This window comes from Dryas octopetala, chromosome 2 (assembly GCF_963921425.1).
Source record: "Dryas octopetala chromosome 2, drDryOcto1.1, whole genome shotgun sequence".
Lineage (NCBI taxonomy): Eukaryota > Viridiplantae > Streptophyta > Magnoliopsida > Rosales > Rosaceae > Dryas > Dryas octopetala.
The window spans coordinates 4,035,072-4,048,740 of record NC_141367.1 but is presented as its reverse complement, the minus strand read 5'-3'; the positions used below and the strand labels follow the sequence as shown (position 1 = coordinate 4,048,740).

General features: G+C 35.5%; 3 protein-coding genes across 3 annotated transcripts; all 3 read right to left on the bottom strand.

The window, feature by feature from the left end:
• Nucleotides 1-597: 597 nt before the first annotated feature.
• Nucleotides 598-1,053, bottom strand: LOC147292582 (uncharacterized). Its single transcript, XM_086230889.1, has one exon. It carries the CDS (start codon nucleotides 1,051-1,053, stop codon nucleotides 598-600), a length of 456 nt encoding a protein of 151 aa, XP_086087015.1.
• An 86-nt stretch (nucleotides 1,054-1,139) lies between these two features.
• Nucleotides 1,140-2,553, bottom strand: LOC147292581 (uncharacterized). Its single transcript, XM_086230888.1, has 4 exons — nucleotides 2,427-2,553; nucleotides 1,907-2,067; nucleotides 1,772-1,823; nucleotides 1,140-1,642 (listed from the first exon to the last, which is right to left on the bottom strand). The coding sequence occupies exons 1-4, from the start codon at nucleotides 2,551-2,553 to the stop codon at nucleotides 1,140-1,142; spliced, it is 843 nt and encodes a 280-aa protein (XP_086087014.1).
• Nucleotides 2,554-5,808: 3,255 nt separating this feature from the next.
• LOC147292580 (uncharacterized) lies at nucleotides 5,809-10,449 on the bottom strand. Its single transcript, XM_086233958.1, has 7 exons — nucleotides 9,764-10,449; nucleotides 9,494-9,590; nucleotides 8,481-9,376; nucleotides 8,182-8,275; nucleotides 7,314-8,050; nucleotides 6,119-6,217; nucleotides 5,809-6,007 (listed from the first exon to the last, which is right to left on the bottom strand). The coding sequence occupies exons 1-7, from the start codon at nucleotides 10,403-10,405 to the stop codon at nucleotides 5,927-5,929; spliced, it is 2,646 nt and encodes an 881-aa protein (XP_086090084.1). The 5' UTR covers nucleotides 10,406-10,449; the 3' UTR covers nucleotides 5,809-5,926.
• Between the last annotated feature and the right edge of the window lie 3,220 nt (nucleotides 10,450-13,669).

The following is a 13,669-nucleotide window of genomic DNA, read 5'->3' as shown; positions in this document are numbered from 1 at the left end:
AGACAAATTAAGCTTAACGAAGCAAAATGTATCAAATATAAACCTTCTCAATACAAAAAACAAAACAAAAAACAAGTTAAAAACCAAAAAAGACCAAGTATGTCAAAAAAGTATCTGAAACTGCGGGTCAAACTGAAATTGCTGGTAAAACTGAAACTACGGGTAAAACTGAAACTGCGAGAAAAACTGAAACTACAGGTAAAACTAATAGAAACAAGTTAAAACCAAAAAAGGCCAAGTATGTCAAAAAAGTATCTGAAACTGCGGGTCAAACTGAAACTGCTGGTAAAACTGAAACTGCGGGAAAAACTGAAACTGCAGGTAAAACTGAAACTGCGGGTAAAAGTGAACATACATATTAACGGACTGTATTAAAATCCAAGGACAATAACAACAATATAAAGGCAACAAAACTCGGCAACTTGCATCCAAATATACTAGAAAAATCAAGAAAGTTTAAATCTATTAAATCTTTAATGATCCACTCAAATTGCATGATATTTTCATGTCAAGACACTAAAATCTATAAAATTGTTAACTGTAAACTCTATCAAATTATTAACTACAGTAAACTCTATCAACCAATCTTCATTATGATTATCCAATAATAGCAGTGCATGTCTTCTGATTATGCCTTCCATATTGACCACAGCGCTTGCACTTCATTTGCCGCTTTGGAACTTCACCTATCGATAACACCCTACTGACCTTCGGTCTCCCAGCTTGCTTCTTTGTACGAGGTGGTAGCACAAGCACCTGAGGCAACCCATCAGGCTTCTCAACTGTTGACACAGGCCAAATTGTACTCTGGTAAGCAGCTCTATAGTAATTAACCTTCCAAAAGTTTTCAACAAAGTCATAAATTGAAGCACCACAGCTTTGAATTGCCCTCATTGCATGAATACATGGAAACCCTTTGAGCTGCCATTGACGACAAGAGCATAAACATGTTTCAGGATCAACCACAAATGAATAATCAGCAGCAACTTCAAAAACAGTAGGACTAGACCTCGAAACCTTCCAATGCCTTCCTTTTTTTAATTCCAAATTCATTTCATCCTCAATTCTTGGTTAAAGTATAGTATGCCACCTTGTCGAAATATCCCTCTTTTTAGACATCATTACCATGATCTTGTGCCTCATTGCATCAACCAATAGATAGGCAACAAGCGAATGTTCTTAATCATATTACTCAATGATTCCGAAAGGGAATTGCTCAGCTCCCCATATCGTCTCCCAGGAAAGTAGGCATTTGCAAAATTCTTTTTTGGAAGTTCACCCAAAAACTCTGTCACTTGTTTCTCACCATCAACCAACAATTTAGCCAGCTTCTCCTCATAAGCAGATGCAGTAGGAGCATATGCAAGTTGAGTGAACAGATGCACAACCTTCTCCTTAACCATTTTACCATAAGTCCCAGGGTACCTTCTACGTAGGTTGTTCTTCAAGTGATACAGACAATATCCATGTGGAGAAAGAGGGAAAACCTTTGGAACACCTTGCAGAAGTCCTTTGTGGCAATCTGATATAAATGTCACTGTCCTACCTTGTGGTTCTATAATGCCACAAATCTTTTGTAGGAACCAACTCCAATTAGCCTCATTCTCAGAATCAACAACAGCAAAAGCATAAATGAATATCTCTAAATAGACCCAAAAATTAAAAAACATATTAGTAATCAAAAACTAAAACTATACATATAAGAAATAATTCACAAAACATCAAAATGCTGATGCAGTAAGCAACAAAAACAAAAAAATCATTAAGATACCTTGATTTCCATTCTTTGCAGATGCAGTAAGCATCTGTCCCTTATACTTATTCTTTATGAAAGTTGCATCAATAAACAACATAGGTCGAAGGAATAAAAAGCCATCAATACAAGCCTTGAAACAAACAAACAAACAAACAAGCGCTCAAAATGACAAGTCTCATCATTGCATTCAAGATCAATCAAAGACCCTTCATTTGCCAACTTCAACGCATCAACATACCAACTAAGGTTCTTATAAGAGTCACCTTCATCACCAAGAACAGCACGCTGAGCAAAGTCCTTGCCATGCCAAGCTGTATAGTAGGAAATATCTAAACCATATTCTGCTTGAAATCCTTCATAATGTCGATTGGCCTAATTGATGGATTATCTTGAACCTGTTCTTTCAGCAAACTAGACACAATACGACCTCCAAGTAGCTTGTTCTTTTGTTCCCGAACCAATCCAATACATGTATGAACATTATTTAACTTTCTAATATAAAAGAAACCATTTAGAGTAGATGTAGAAGCATACACAGACCAATCACAACCATTTGATTCCTTCTTGAAACACACAGCAGAGACCCTCTTTTTGTCATTCCTAACATATACAAATCGGAAACCGCACTCAATAGCATATTTGATTAGCTTCTCACGAAATTATATAGCACCTCCTTCAAATTTTTGGCCAATCTCACAGATATAGCCCTCCCAGTCAGTAGAGAGATACCGACGAACCTCACCAAGACCAAATTTGCCTAAATAATCACTCTCATCAAAACTACCATCAACAACCATACTCTAATTCGATGAAGATGACGAGCAATTTTTATCAACAACAACAGCATCTAAATCGATTTTATCATTGATTGAAATATCAACAATACTAGTATTCATCAGACCAAACACAGTCAACATAATTCGAATGTCCAAATCAGACTCCAATTTAATCATCTTATGGTCACAAAAAGAATACCTCAACTCAAACCGATCAGGTTTGAGTTTCTTAAATCTGGAACACAACTCAAGGTACAGTCCCATATACGTAGTACTCTCCAGCAAACCAAGCATAACACCATCATCGCCATATGTGCATCTAGCAAACTTAAACCCTTCCATTGCTATAACCTAAACAAAAACAGAGCAAATGAATCAAATTATTAACAACTGCAACAGAAACTACATAACCATTCCTATAACCTAAACAAACAAAGATAAAAACTATTAAAAGTCGATAAAAGCAACCTATCAAGCACAAAATAGCAGAACTGAAACTGCATAATATTACTAAATTAAAATTCAACAAAAAAGTGAATAAAAGCAAGCTATTAAGCACGTATGCTACTGAAACTACATAAATTATTAACAAATTCAAAATCAACACTATACCTAACACAAAAATCAACATGCAAATCCAAAACTACATAATACTGTCAATAAAAATCAAATTCAAAATTCAAAATCCAAAACTACATAATACTGTCAACAAAAATCAAATTCAAAATCAAAAACTATACCTAAACTGAAAATCAACATGAAAATCAATTAAACAAACTCAACTTCAATCGAAAAATACCTATAAATTTAAACAAAACAAAAAATCAAAACTAGCATCAAAATCAATAGCAATCGAACGGTAAAACTAGCAATTGATCAAGAACAACAAGATCAAACCGTATGAAGATCGAACAAGAGGAAGATCGAACCAGATGAAGATCGGACCAGACGAAGATCGGACTAGAGCAAAATCGAAAGAGAGAAACGAGTGCAAATAGATTTCAGCTAAAAGGTAAAATTGTCGAAGCACAGATTCCAGAAAAATAACTAAAAACTGTCATAAGGGTAAAATTGTAAAACTACATCACTTAACACACGCCAGCTGGTAAGCAGCCCACTCAGCTGTAGTCAACTAAAGCACATGCAATAAAACTAACCTAATTGTTAATAAAACTAACCTAATTGTTATATATTAATAATAGTGGTATTAGAAATTAAAAACCATAGCAAAGATATAGTTATGAGTAATTATTTCATATATATATGTACCCTCATCCAAATCTGTCATGTGTTATATAAAATTAAGAAAACATGTGCCAAAGAGTCTTAACTCTATATATATGTATGGCTCAATGATAGATATATTAATCCCATTATGCTTATAAGAAAAATAACAATAATAAATAAATCAAGGAATACCTTTTTTCTTTAAAGAACGGATAATTGCTGCCATGAAAATGGTTGTCGATTCCGTGGTGCGAAGATAACCCTATTGCCATAAGAGATCCGTGGTGTTACAGTCACATACAATAATTTTTCTCAAAGAAGATATTTGTTTGAGATTACTATCTTCATCAACTATTTATTCTTTGCACTTGCATCATGTCAGCCGTTGTATAAGCAATATCTAAATCTCTGATGTAATTATGCAATTGACAAAGAAAAACATTTGGCTTCAAACCTATAAGGAGCCATTCTTTCCCAAACCAATTCCTTGTAAGTCATATGTGTCAACATGTGGTTGGCTTATAAAGATCGAGAAACAACTTCATGCAGTTATAAATAAATGGAAAAAGAGAATCCAACTAAGCCTTGTATCACGTTTTCATGTAATTATATATAACTGTTAAATAGTAAATACACAGATATAACTGGTAAATACAAAGATATCATGCATATAACTGGATTAATATTTCCAAAGGCATGTTTTTATTGTACAATTCAATACTAATTAATATTACAACAATGAGTTAATTCCTGCATTGCCAACTAAATGACTAATATATACACTGTTTCTCAATTGTAAAAAGAATTAAAGTCTCAATTATATATATATATATATACTACTAGAAAACAGCTCATCTACCACGGGCAATGTCTATGATAGATTTAAATTAACCATGGACGTATGGGCCGCCCGTTATGTATTGGGATGTAGTAGATTAGCGCGGTCATCTACCATGGGCAATGTTCGTGGTTGAACGTAACATTGACCACAGAAACTACATGTGGTATATCGATTATCATATACGACCATGGACACTACACGTGGTAGATTACTATATACGACCAGGACACTACACGTGATAGATTATAATATATACCACAATTAATGCCCGTTGTAGATTACTTTATCAACTATAGTCAATGTTCATGAAAAAAGTCAAATAAGCATAAAAATATATATATTTATTAAATAATTTTTTAGCAATTTTATTTGTCAAAATAGACTATATAAATACTTAATCAAAATTACATATTCATTATAACAAATTAAAGAAATGAAAATATCATAATCAATATAAGTCATTACAAAGCTACCAAACTAGTCTTATATATATGTCTTCACATAAACCAAAAAGTCTTAAGATATTATAAAAGACAAGTGGTTGCCTAACATCAAAATATAGTCTAATTAATAACTAAGGTTCTTTAACACTAATGTATTTTGATGGCCACGTAATGGTACTCGCTATAGCTATTTTCTAGTAGTGCAAAGCGCGAATTACAGAGTGAGGGTCCTGGATGGCTACTACAAGAATTGGGAATGAGCCTTGGGACTCCAAGTTAAATTTTCTAGAACAAAACACAAAAAGTTGGGGATTGTAGTTCTATTGCGGACCATTGGAATTCAAGGGTTCAGTTCAAATCCTCTACATTCAAGGACTAATCCTCTCTCTGCCAAAGTCCCAATATCGTTTGATAATATATATTTTAAATGATCACACTTCGTTAAAGCTATTATATATTCCACCTTCAAGAGCATATTAAATCATACTCAAATAACTCGCAATGGAATCTGATAAAAGAAAAAGACTGACAATGGAAGTTTTGCATAAATCTGCAAGATTATTATTAGGTTTAATCTATCACAATGTATAACAATGGTTACGTACAAACAATGTAATATTTGGACTCTTCTTAAGTAGCATAAGCTACTTTATATTTATAATCAGCTTCTCGTTTTCCAGACACATTACTTATAAATCCTCTTCCCCAGATACAAGATCGTTGCAATCTCGACAAACTAATGCATTTAAGAACATCCTGGATATCAATTCAACCAGAACCGCCTTGCATAGTTGCATACATGCACAAGGTCAAGGTGCCTACAAACCAACCTAACATAAGTACAAAGAACGGCAATTCTCTGTCAGTCTTTCTCATGATTTGACTAGTTGCTTGGAAAGTTTGCTTTTGGAATGACTTTTTCTTCAGTGTAATTTGCAAATGTGACCCTTGGTTCCTGCAAGCACTGTAAGAAATAAGATTAGGTAAGACTCAGTATGCTTAAATACCTAAATTGGGATAACAAAACCACAAAAGAACATAAATACTTTCTTAGAGTATAATGCTGGATACGTACTGTGACTCTGCAGTGGGTGTTGAGATCATAATTCATTTCGCCAAGACGGTTTCTTGCAAGGTCTTCTGCTTCATATGCTTTCCTGCAAGCTTCTTCCACCTGAATAAATAGAAAAGAAATTTGTAATTCCAATGTGAAAGAACACAAGCACAGCAGAATACTTTTGATTAATCTTTGGGGATAAAGTTAAGTGAAAACAATAAGATTGTAGAATAAGTTACTTTATGATTACAATTTTTAAAAGAGAAAATGCTACTTGTAAAGAGACAGATCTCGTAACCAAAAGATCCTTAGTTTCTGAAAAGAATAGTAATGACTGCTATTCTTAGAATGAAAATATCCAAAAAGCCTAAGCATTTTGGGTTTGCTTGATGAGAAAATAATTCAAACAAGGTAACATTTTGAGCAAATGCAGATTAGAAGTTGTTAAATTTAACATTATCTAAAAAAGAGGTTCAAGGATTGAACTGGGCATGTAAATGATACGCCCCAATATCTAATTTAAACTGGCCGGTGTAACTGCTCTTCAAGTTTCTTGATTAGAGAAGTATCCTTCGAATTGCTAATTTTTTTAAACGAAAACAACTGTTTGACTACCCTAGTAATGTACAATACAGTTAACACATGAATTGGGGGAAAACCTCAGTAGAGCATTTTATGTTTGCTAGAGGACTATTATACTTATAGTTGACTTAGTTGTATTATTGTATTGTATTCTCATATAGGTGTTTTCTGTTGTATACAGGAAAATATCAATACAATTCTTATTTTCTGTTCTACTTTGTTATGTCAAAAGAATTAAGATTTACTTAACTGTCAGGCTATAATTAAGAAGCAAATGACTAATCCCACAGGCCAGGTTTCGGCGAATATACTCAAGCCATGTGGTCTGCCCAGGTAATCTCATCTACTTCCCCAAATCATTCCTAATGAGAACGACATGATAGAACTCAACCACCTACTAAAAGTCCGAGATATCATGATATTTAAGATTTCTATTGTGTATCAACAGTTGTTCTAGTAAATAAGCATAGTGAACACCATAGATGCATCCATATAGGGCAATAAAATGCATTAAACATAAAGAAATATGTATTGGAAGCATATATTTTAATGAGTCTAGAAATGGCTAAGCACAGCAAGAGCCAGAAAAATAAAATTCTACAACTGTATCTTTCATTCAAGCAGCACTGACCTCATTTAAATTCACTACATGATTATTTGCACCAGCAGATGACTTTTCTAACATCTTGCGTAATTTTGATAGTTCCTTCATCAAATCTAAAGCTACTTCTTCAGCATCTTGCATCTGATTTCTAGAGAACTCAAATGCTCTCTCTGCATGGAGTCGAAATGAAGCACAATTCAAACAAGTGCAGAGTCCTCTGCATCCTCGTGGATTTCTTTTAAGGATCCCTTTCCTGAGGCCAACTGCATGAATACCTGAAGAAACTGTGGCATCATTTTGGGATGAGTTCTGACACAAACTATCAGATTGGACAGACTTCCCACCATTAGATAATTCTGTTCTTGAGCTTATGAAGTCCTCTTCAGGGTCAATAGTTAATGAATTTGTGACTGACACTGCACCATCTTTTGTGGAAGGAGCTTCACAAGTGAGAGGGCATAATAAAGTGACTGGTGGATCTGTTCCAGATTCCGAACTCCCAATGTCAGGGGAAGTTTCCAATTTACTTTGTTTACCTGATACAGCCTGTTTAACATGCTGTTCCTTCTGTAAATGAAATGAACTTTGAAATTCAGTGACTTGTTCATCACTAGATGAGCCATCAACAGTCGTCACTTGAGGTGTTGGTCGAGTACCATTTGATTTGTCCGATGGAGTTTCTTGCACATCAGAAGTCAATGATGGCAGTAGCCTTTGTTCAAAATCCTTATCAGTATTTGCACAATGACCATTTCCTGAAGCACCTATGAAAAATGATTCTAATAAAGGTTAGCTTATATCCACTAAAGGCCCCAAGTTAATAGAATAGAATTATCAATTCCTTGCAATTATAAAGACGGATTGCATATAGAAGACAATGAGTTACAAGAATTACTTTTCTCGATATCCATAAGAAATGGAAGCAATCTTCTGTAGCTGACTGAACCCGGACTTCTATATAGTTTCAGTTGTGAACATGGATTTAAAACCTATTTTGAAAACAAAAACAACAAAAATTAGCACAAGGATACGTAGAACTTCCAAACAATCATTAATCAGTCAGCTTCTTCCTAGTACCAGAATGCCTTGGGGTAAAAGGATATCTTAACTAAAAATTATGATTTTCCAAATGAAATATTACTTCTTCAGATAACCAAACAGACTGAAAATTTAGAAAGGTTGATAATTTCTTACCAGCTTTCTTTTAGGAGTAGATTCATGTCTTTTAACATCAACCCAGGAAGCACCTTTATGATTAAATCCATTGGATCTCCCAAGACCTTGATCTGTACTCTGAAGAACATATCCTGCTCCACTAATTCTTTTTACTTCCACCTCAAGTTTACTGAGTATCTCAGGATCCGGCGGTGTCATCTGAACACATTCTTCATTGGAGTCATCCATCTGATTCAAAACCTCACCAACTTTGCCAACTCTCTGCTCATTTGTATGATTTGCATTTTGGTTTTCACAAGGATAGCCCATATCAATTTTTCTCATCCCTTCACTGTGAGGCTGGTTTGAGTTCTGGTTCTGACCAACTTCATTATCCTTAGATGAATAGCTTTCATCCATGATCGAAGATGACTTGGGGCTTATATCTTTCACATTTTGATCTTCGCAAGAAAGCCCATTATCAGCTTTATCAGCAGTCTCCACATTCTCCACTGGTGTGTTATCATCAGTATACATGCCATTTGCATGATCCTTTTTAACTTGAGAATCCTCCACAGCCAAAGAGGAAAGGGGGTTCAAGACATTTAACTTCTGAACTTTGCAAGAAAATCCCAAATCAAATTTTTGAATTTGTTCATCAACAGGTGGCTTTGACAGACACTCATCAACCACAGTTATAGATGGTGCTTTAGCAGATTCTAAACTTAGCTCATTAACATTAGATGTGTCAAGGGAAGAAACTTGTACAGTATCCACTAGAGTACAAGAATCTCTGGTATGACACTCCCTGGAAAACTTGTGTGCGTTAAGTTGATGTATGGAACCATCTTGATTTTCAGAAGCCATAATACCCTTGAATGGGTTTCCTTCCAAACCTTTATCAAGATTTGGGTGTTCACAAAAATCAAGCATACCTGTACACAAATTGTACTACAACTTTAGTTCCCTAAGTATACTTCTTCAGAATGAAATCCCATCTTATATATTTGAAATCTTAACAAAAGAACAAGGCAAGAAGGTAAAGCAGTTACATGTATTATCTTTTGTGATATCCTTTAGATACGGAAGCAATCTTCTATAACTGAATGAGCCGGGAGCTTTGAACACTCTCTGTCGAGGCTTAAGGACCTGACATAGCACAAATCATAAGATACTACAAACATACCAATTTGTTTCATTGTCTTGTATGACCCATATATGTTTCAATTCTATCTCAAGTTCTATGAGCAAACAATTCCAATTAAAATTAAAATCCACAAAAATAAGTACTTCAATAAAAACCAAGTGATAGTTATACATACCAATTTGGTCTGATTATCGACATTGAGACGAACACCATTTGCCTTCACATCAGGTGATGATGTCTGAGCACATTCTTGTTTGGACTCATCACCACCACCACTCTCCTCCACGTTGCATGTTCTGCCACTGCCACCGACACCTTCGCTCACAGGAAATTTGTGGCTTACGTCATCCGATTTTTTGGCTTCAGACACAAAACCCAATTCCGATTTTTCGGTCCCCTCGCTCTCCGAATCGTCCATCTCTCGACCTGAGCAAGAAAATTCATTTCCAGAACTCTCAACCCCATCGTTCTTGGCCTTCTTCAAGCCTTCGTCTGGTTCATGGAAACCGAATTCGGCTCCTAATTTTTGGTGGTTGGTCACATTCTCTGACGGCTTAGAGGTTGGGGAAAAGACCCGTTTGGTGCGGAGGTCCTTGATCAGAATATTGAGGAACCCGTTGCCGTCGTCCGGAGACTCTTGGGTCGGATCTATTGACCTGGGTCTTTTGGGGTGCGATTCAGAGCTCAGGAGATTGGGCTGACCGTCAGTGTTGATGACCGGACCGGAGCGAGTGCGGCAGAGGTGGATCTGAGATTTGCAGATGCCGATTAAAGACAAAGGGCGCCTCCGCTTCATGGAAGTTTGATTTGCTTCCATGGATGCTCACAGAGAGCGAGAGAGAGAGAGAGAGAAAGAGAGAGTGTGTGTAGAGAGAGAGAGACAGAGACAGAGAGAGATGGCGGGAATAAAATGTGAGACAAGGGTAGCTTACGGCGGGAAATAAAGGGTAATGTTATTTTTGGCGCCAAAACAGAGTAAAGAAAAAGTGCTTCATTATTTTAAGAAGGAAAAAGTTTTCAAAAATAACTTAAATTTTGACGCTGTATTAATTCAAGATGCGTATTATGAATTTTATCAATATGTCTCTTAAACTTTAATTTTAAATGTTAATAATTATAAACTCCCTAGTTAGAGATAAAATCTCTCATAACCTCCACCCAAAATCTAACTCTCTTATAACCCCCAATCTTACACTTAATATTTTCCTAAACCCCCTAGTCAACTAATACCCAGTCAACTTTGACTCCTCATATTTTAATTTTCCAGTTTTACCCCTTTTGTTTTATTTTCATTTTCAGCCAACTAATAGTCTCTCTCTCTCTCTCTCTCTCTCTCTCTCTCTCTCTCTCCTATATGTTGCCTCTCTCCCCTCTGCGTCTCTCTCTCTCCCCGCTGCTGTCGCCGGCGCGTGCGCCGCCGTCTGGCGACGGTTGCCGGCGAGACCGGTCCCATCACACTCGCCTCTCCTTCCTCTTCCTCCCTATGCCCTCCACGTGCCGTGAAACTAAACGTCGACGCCAGATCGGGTCTAAGCAGATCTGAGCTCTCTCGCCGGCGATCCGTCAATTCCGGCGGCGACGAGGTGTCGGACCGGTTGGGTTCTTCTCGCCTCTTCCTCTTCAGTCTCTCCATGCCATTTCCTCACTCCGACCACCACTGGGCACGGCTTTTGCGAAGCTACAAAGCTGCGGCTTCTCCGACGGTTTTTGGGCCGATTCCGGTGGTGTTTTCTGTCGATCCAGGTATCAATCTTTGTTCCCTCGACCTGCTCTTGCTATTGGTTGGGTTGTTTTAACTCAAATCTTGGTTTTCAGGTTGGTTTGCCGCTGCAACCGCTAGATCCGCCACTTGTGGCGGCGGGTTGGGTGTTTTTTTTTGCTGTTCAGCCTCCCCCGAATCCTAAAAGCTCAATTCGAGGTCCGAGAATATTTTTGGGTGAGTTCTGTAATTTTCTGTGTGTTGATTGGGGCTAGGCAGCCACCGTGTGTGGTGGTCACCGCCCGACTCGGCCGTTGAACGATCAATTTTATGAACCCTGTTTGATTTGTTGAACTGTCTGGTCTTAAACAGGTACCTCGGCGATTAAAAAGTGCAACTAAATTCAACAAATTCAGTTTCAGTTTCTAGCTTAATTAGTGTAACTGTGTAAATTCAGTTTCAGTTCTAGAAAATTTAGTTTTACTTTCTGAAAATTCAGTTCTAGCTTAATTATGTTAATCGGATAGAAATGTGGGGTTTTTAATTGATTTATAAGTATATACAAATTTACTTAATTTATTGATTAAACAGTTTCAGTTCGTGAAACAGTTTCAGTTCTTGAAGCAGTTTCAGTTCGTGAAACATGAGTTTTAAATGAACTTTGAATGAAATTATGGTTCTGAAATATGATGAATCAAATTTGCAAGTAGAAACAGATCGAGGCAGTGGCGACTGTCGTGTACTCGTCGCGCGTGAGGTGATCGGACGACGTTGTATTGTTGGCTACTCCTCTCATCTCAATGACTTGTTGTATTGTTGGTTTTTTTTTTATAAGGTTGCTGTGTTCTTTTTAGTAAAACGGAATTCAGTAAAGGTGTAACTGTTTTAGTGAAGTGTAATTGTTTTAGTAAAGGTGTAATTGTTTTTTAATTAAGGTGTAATTGCATTTTAGTCGAGGTGTAATTGTTTTATCACTTAATTCAGTTTCAGTAAGTGAATTCATAACTGAATTCTTCAATTTAGTGTAACTGAATTTCTGAAATTCAGTTTCAGTGTAATTGAATTCTTGAAATTAAGTTTCAGTGTAACTGAATTTTTGAAATTCAGTTTCAGTGTAACTGAATTTTTGAAATTCAGTTTTAGTGTAATGAAATTCAATTTCAGTGTTTAATTTTAGTTTTAGTGAAATATTGAGTTTTAGCAAAAACTTCAATTTAAAAAAAAAAAAAAACAGTTTCACCAAAATACAGTTACAGTGACGTCAGCATGCGTCAGAAGGGTAATTTAGGATTATAAGTTTTAGGGGGTTTTGAAAGAGTTTATAGATGGGTGGGGGTTTAGACAAATTTTTTTGGTGAGTAGGGTGTTTAAAATTAGGCACTATAATTTTAAAGCTACTTTGCCCCTTCTGTTAGTCCAATTACATTTTCGTCCAAAAAAGGGCCACCTATGTGAAGTAGTTTGACTTCTATATTCTTGTATTATAAGTAAAGAATAATGCTATACTTACCACATTCTTATACCATCTTATGTGTCATTACTTTATTGAACAGAGTTTTTCTTTTTCTTTTTGGGTTTTTCTTTTTATTTTTTAGTATCCAATGTATGAATGTCATGTAAGTTGCCACATAAGGTGGTATGAAATTGTGGTATAAAAATGTGGTATATCTAGCACTACTGATAAGTAAAATAATAAATTTATGAATAATGCTATACTTACCACATATTTTATACCACATTCTTATACCATCTCACGTGTTATTATTTTATTGGACAAAGTTTTTCTTTTTCTTTTTGGGTTTTTATTTTTATTTTTTAGTATCCAATGTATGAATGCCATGTAAGTTGCCACATAAGGTGGTATGAAATTATGGTATAAAAATGTGGTATATCTAGCACTACTGTAAATTTATCCCTGAAAATGTGATCACATGTATGACATGTAATTAATTTTGGACGAAATTTGCCAACCAAGTTAACGAAAATGGCATATTGGCATCAAAAGTAATGTTGAGAAGGCAAATTGTTATAGTTCATAGTCTGAATTGATATAAAGGTCAAAGTTTAAGTTCTTTTATAAAAACGATTTTTGTCAAATTACACTTTTACCCTTTCGTATTTTTTTATGCAAGGAGTAAAATTTCGGTTTCAAGAAAATTTTCGATGAAAATTTAGATGGAAATTTTTGCAGAAATTTCAATTCTGACAAAATTAGACAAAAACAAGAGAAATTACTATCAAAATACATAAATTTGAATAAAACTTTATCATATATTTATTTAACATATTATCTACTACATTGATAAAAAAACATTGAAGAAACCAAATTATATAGTAGGTTTTATGTGATATAAAATGAATATAATGCGCGCTGAAGGTAAA

Excerpts from the sequence above, each read along its gene's own strand:
- LOC147292582 (XM_086230889.1), bottom strand. The coding sequence starts at position 1,053 with ATGAATTTGGAATTAAAAAAAGGAAGGCATTGGAAGGTTTCGAGGTCT.
- LOC147292581 (XM_086230888.1), bottom strand. The coding sequence starts at position 2,553 with ATGGTTGTTGATGGTAGTTTTGATGAGAGTGATTATTTAGGCAAATTT. Across the intron at positions 2,068-2,426 it reads TGGCCAAAAATTTGAAGGAG|CTTGGCATGGCAAGGACTTT; the intron begins GTGCTATATAAT and ends CCTACTATACAG. Across the intron at positions 1,824-1,906 it reads GTCATTTTGAGCGCTTGTTT|AATAAGTATAAGGGACAGAT; the intron begins GTTTGTTTGTTT and ends ACTTTCATAAAG.
- LOC147292580 (XM_086233958.1), bottom strand. The coding sequence starts at position 10,405 with ATGGAAGCAAATCAAACTTCCATGAAGCGGAGGCGCCCTTTGTCTTTA. Across the intron at positions 9,377-9,493 it reads TATCACAAAAGATAATACAT|GTATGCTTGATTTTTGTGAA; the intron begins GTAACTGCTTTA and ends ATTTGTGTACAG. Across the intron at positions 8,276-8,480 it reads CTACTCCTAAAAGAAAGCTG|GTTTTAAATCCATGTTCACA; the intron begins GTAAGAAATTAT and ends TTTTCAAAATAG.